A 3,814-nucleotide genomic window follows, 5' to 3' on the forward strand; every position below is an offset into this window, starting at 1 on the left:
GGCCTCGTGGAAGGCCGCCGGCTGCTGCATACGTCCCGGTTGCTGCTCGTCTGCTCCCGTCGTTAAGAACGACAGCGATGTTGATGTTCTCAGCTCCCGTCGTTAAAAACGACAGCGATTGCGAACTCGGACTCGTCCAGCTAGGGAGTTGTCCCAAAAGAAAGTACCCCATTGGAAGACTGGTTTTTGAGCTCCTCGCGGCCTCCTTATATAACCCCTGAGACCGAATTTTGATTCCGAGTTGCCGGCCACCGCCATGCGGCGCCTAGCGGCGGCCGGCGAACTACGCAGCGGCCGGCGCTCGCGCGCCTGTGCGCGGATCACGGAGCGCCGGACCAGCGAGCTCCGCACCTGGAGAATGCCGAGAGGATGAGCCCACGGGCGTGTCCTCCCGGCCCGAGTATATCGAGAGGATTACCCCTTAGGCGTTCGGTAGTAATGGCACAAGGTGCTTTTTTATAAGCGGTCACTGACTCGAAAGGGAGAAGAAGGCGGGAGCCGGCGAGAAGCGCACCCCCCCCTTCCCCCCTCCTCCCGCTCCGCCAGTGCCTCCGCGTATCCGGCGTAGTGGTTAATCTCGATACTGCGGAGTCGACGTTGGTGACGTTGTTTAGTTCCGTAACACTTATCCGCAACGACTTTAGCCTTTCCGAGGCTCGATTCGCTGCTCGATTCATCCTTGGGACTCTTCGGATGCAGTAAGGAATTATGCCGCTTGCTGCATGTTTTGCATCCGTCTAACGAACAATCCCTAGCCATATGCTTGCCCTTCAAGCAATTTAAACACCAGCCCTTTGATTTTATATATTTTACGCGCTCGTCTACTGATAGACCCTTAAAATCTTTGCAAGAGTAAACGCTATGACCTCCTTGGCAATATGAGCATTTAAATTTGGTAGTGGCTACGTTACAGCCTTTGGACCTTTGCACATTATCCTGTAACGAGTTAGCATTGGCCCTATTCGACCTTCCTACCTTCGAAACCGCCTCTAACGTCTGGCACCGTTTTTTTAGAAATTCTATTAACTCCTCGAACGTAGGAACTCGCGTGGACTCGATCGAGTTCTCCCACTCTTTTATTGACTTCATATCTAGTTTGCTCGTGACGATGTGAACTAACAAGTCGCCCCAATGCTCGATGGGTCTGTCCAATGAGCGTAAAGCTCTCGTGTGCTTTAACACTCCGTCTAATATTTGTCGGATAACGACACTGTCTTCCCTTTTCACGACAGGTAAGTCAAAGATAGCCCTGATGTGGTTCTGAACGGTAAGCCTTTTGTTATCGTACCTCTCACTAAGCCTATCCCATACATCTTTATAATTGTCACCGGTCATTTCTAGCGACGACACGACCTCGGCGGCCTCCCCTTTTAAGGAGGATTTCAGGTAATGAAGTTTCTGAGTATCGTTAAGATCTCTATTTGAATGAATTAATGAACCGAACATATCATAGAATGAGTGCCATTCCTCATATGCCCCTGAAAATCTGGGCAATTCTATCCGCGGTAGTTTAATTTGAGCATTGAATGCCGGAACGCAGGCTCTGCCGACGTCGTTATTGACCGCTCCATTGGCCTGTATCACTGTGCGATCTAACATTCCCTCATCCGCTCTAACCGTTCTATCTTTTACGATTCTTTCCATCGCGCCCTTTAATCGAAAGTATTTGTTTTCAATTTCCTCCGATTCTTTATCCTGATCCGCCTCCGATATCGTGTCATCGTTAGCCGCGATCTCTATTTGCGTATCCGAGAATGTTTTAAACGCTTCGTCCAGCCTTTCTATGCGCAATCTTAACTCCTCGATCTCAACCTCGGCGGGATCTATCCCCTCCACGTACGTCTCTAACCGCGTTAACGAAGCCTTTGCCGCGCGTTTCTTATAGGCTAATTTCGCCACGTCCGCGCTCACTGTCGGCATTTTACTTAAATCTAACGCAAACAATTCTGAATGTTACAACGTATCTTTAGATGACGTCCTGGGCGGTGGCTCGGCCTCGACTCGGCGTCCCCCGTACGGTAGCTCTGGTTAGGTTAGGTTAGGTTGAATCGTCTGCCGCGTCTGCCGCTTGGCTCAGCTTCCGCCGATTCCCCGTGCGCGATGTCTGGTTCCAACGGCTGCAACCGCTCCGTTTCTCGTCCGATTGGCAGTTCTCCTGCCCTGGTGCTGATTGGCTTCGCGCTCCCTGCGCGATGGCGTTTCCAAGTGGACGCTGGACTCGCCGCTCTGCGTTCCAGTGCTCCCGGCGGCCGATGGGCTCACCCGCTCGGCTTAATGGAAGCTTCCGGCGGACAATGGACTCGCCCGCGTGGCTTAATGGCGACTTCCGGCGGACAATGGACTCGCCCGCTCATCGCTATGAGATCTTCTCGCGACCGGCGGAACTTCCACCAGTCGCTGATTCCGCTCGGCTCTTCGTCTGGTCTTTGCTTTCACTGCCTCAGGCAGCCTCGCGCTCGATCCCTGGTGACCGATCGCCTTGTAGAATGCGCGGACTCGGTTTGCCCGTCCACGCCTTTCCCGGATGAATCCGGCTCGAAGGACCATGTACTGTCGGTTCGTAAGGCCGACTTGAATATTATTCACTCCTCCGCTTCGCGAGGAGTGAACCACGCTTTGGTAGGAGAATAACCACACTGGTTTGCAGAGATTCACTTTTATTGCCAGACGACTCGAATACAGGATCTTAATCTCGAGGATGTACCTTGCCGAACAGAGCTGCGGAACCGCCGATCTCGCCACACTACACTAACGCTACACACACTCGATGGCACACTCACGCTCTGCACACGCACGCCGCCCATAGCCCTCCTGGCGAGGAGACTCGCAACCACTCCTGACGACGCCATTCTCACGCGCGCCATACCCCAATTAAATTCCGCCGTAACAGATGGGCTAAGGGAGAGAAGGAAAAGGGGAGAAATATTAAGGTTGGCAAGGGTAGTGTGATGATAGACGGAAAATGGAGGAAGTGGGCAGAAATAGAAGGAAACTTAGAAGGTAGGGATAGTTCGGAAAGAATAAATAAAGCGAGGGGTTCAGAGTTGGACAAAGAAAGAAGGAAGGATAAAGATGAAAGTGAGAATTTTGGATAAGCCAGGAAGTGGAAACTGAAAGAGGGGAAGAGGATAGGCGGGATAAGGAAAGGGAAAAAAGAGGTATAGGTTGGAAAATGATGTTTTGGAACATAGAAGGATTAGGGAGACAAGATACGGAATTCTGGAATTACGTGACAAAATGGGATTATATTAGTTTGAGCGAAACATGGATAGAGGAAAAAGGATGGAATAAAATTAAAAGAATATTACCAGTAACACATAAGTGGTGTTGTAGCTATGCAGTAAGGAATAAAAAAAGAGGTAGGGCAAAGGGAGGATTTATAATAGGAATAAGGAAAGGAGGGAATTTAGAAGCTAGGAGCGAATTTAAAGACTTGGATAAAGGTTTGGTTCTACATAGGATAAATAATAAGGAAGGAGGAAAGAATTGGATAATAATCTCAGTATACAACACAGAGGAGTGGCAGGAAATGGAAGATAAAATAATTAATATATGCGAGGAATATAGGGAGGAAAGAATTATTATAGGAGGTGATTTCAATGCGAGGATTGGAGAGGAAGGGGGTAGCGAAGAGGAAGGATGGGATATTAAGAGGACAAGCAGGGATAAATTAGTAAATAAAAGAGGCAAGAACCTTTTAGATATGACAAATAAAGTTGGCGGATACATACTAAATGGCGCAACATTAGGAGATAGGAAAGGAGAATTTACATTTGTAGGTAATAACGGTAACTCGGTTATTGATTTTGTTATT

General features: G+C 49.3%; 1 protein-coding gene across 1 annotated transcript; it reads right to left on the reverse strand.

Annotated features, from left to right (window-relative positions):
* Positions 1 to 549: 549 nt before the first annotated feature.
* On the reverse strand, positions 550 to 1,920 carry LOC105570682 (the record flags this gene model as incomplete). The annotated part of the gene is made up of 1 exon (XM_012028101.1): positions 550 to 1,920. A coding segment is annotated over exon 1 (1,371 nt), but the record flags the coding sequence as incomplete, so codon positions are not given.
* Positions 1,921 to 3,814: the final 1,894 nt, after the last annotated feature.

The sequence above is a fragment of the Vollenhovia emeryi genome, unplaced genomic scaffold (genome assembly GCF_000949405.1).
Source record: "Vollenhovia emeryi isolate VEMERY1.0 unplaced genomic scaffold, V.emery_V1.0 DF941978.1, whole genome shotgun sequence".
Taxonomy (NCBI): domain Eukaryota; kingdom Metazoa; phylum Arthropoda; class Insecta; order Hymenoptera; family Formicidae; genus Vollenhovia; species Vollenhovia emeryi.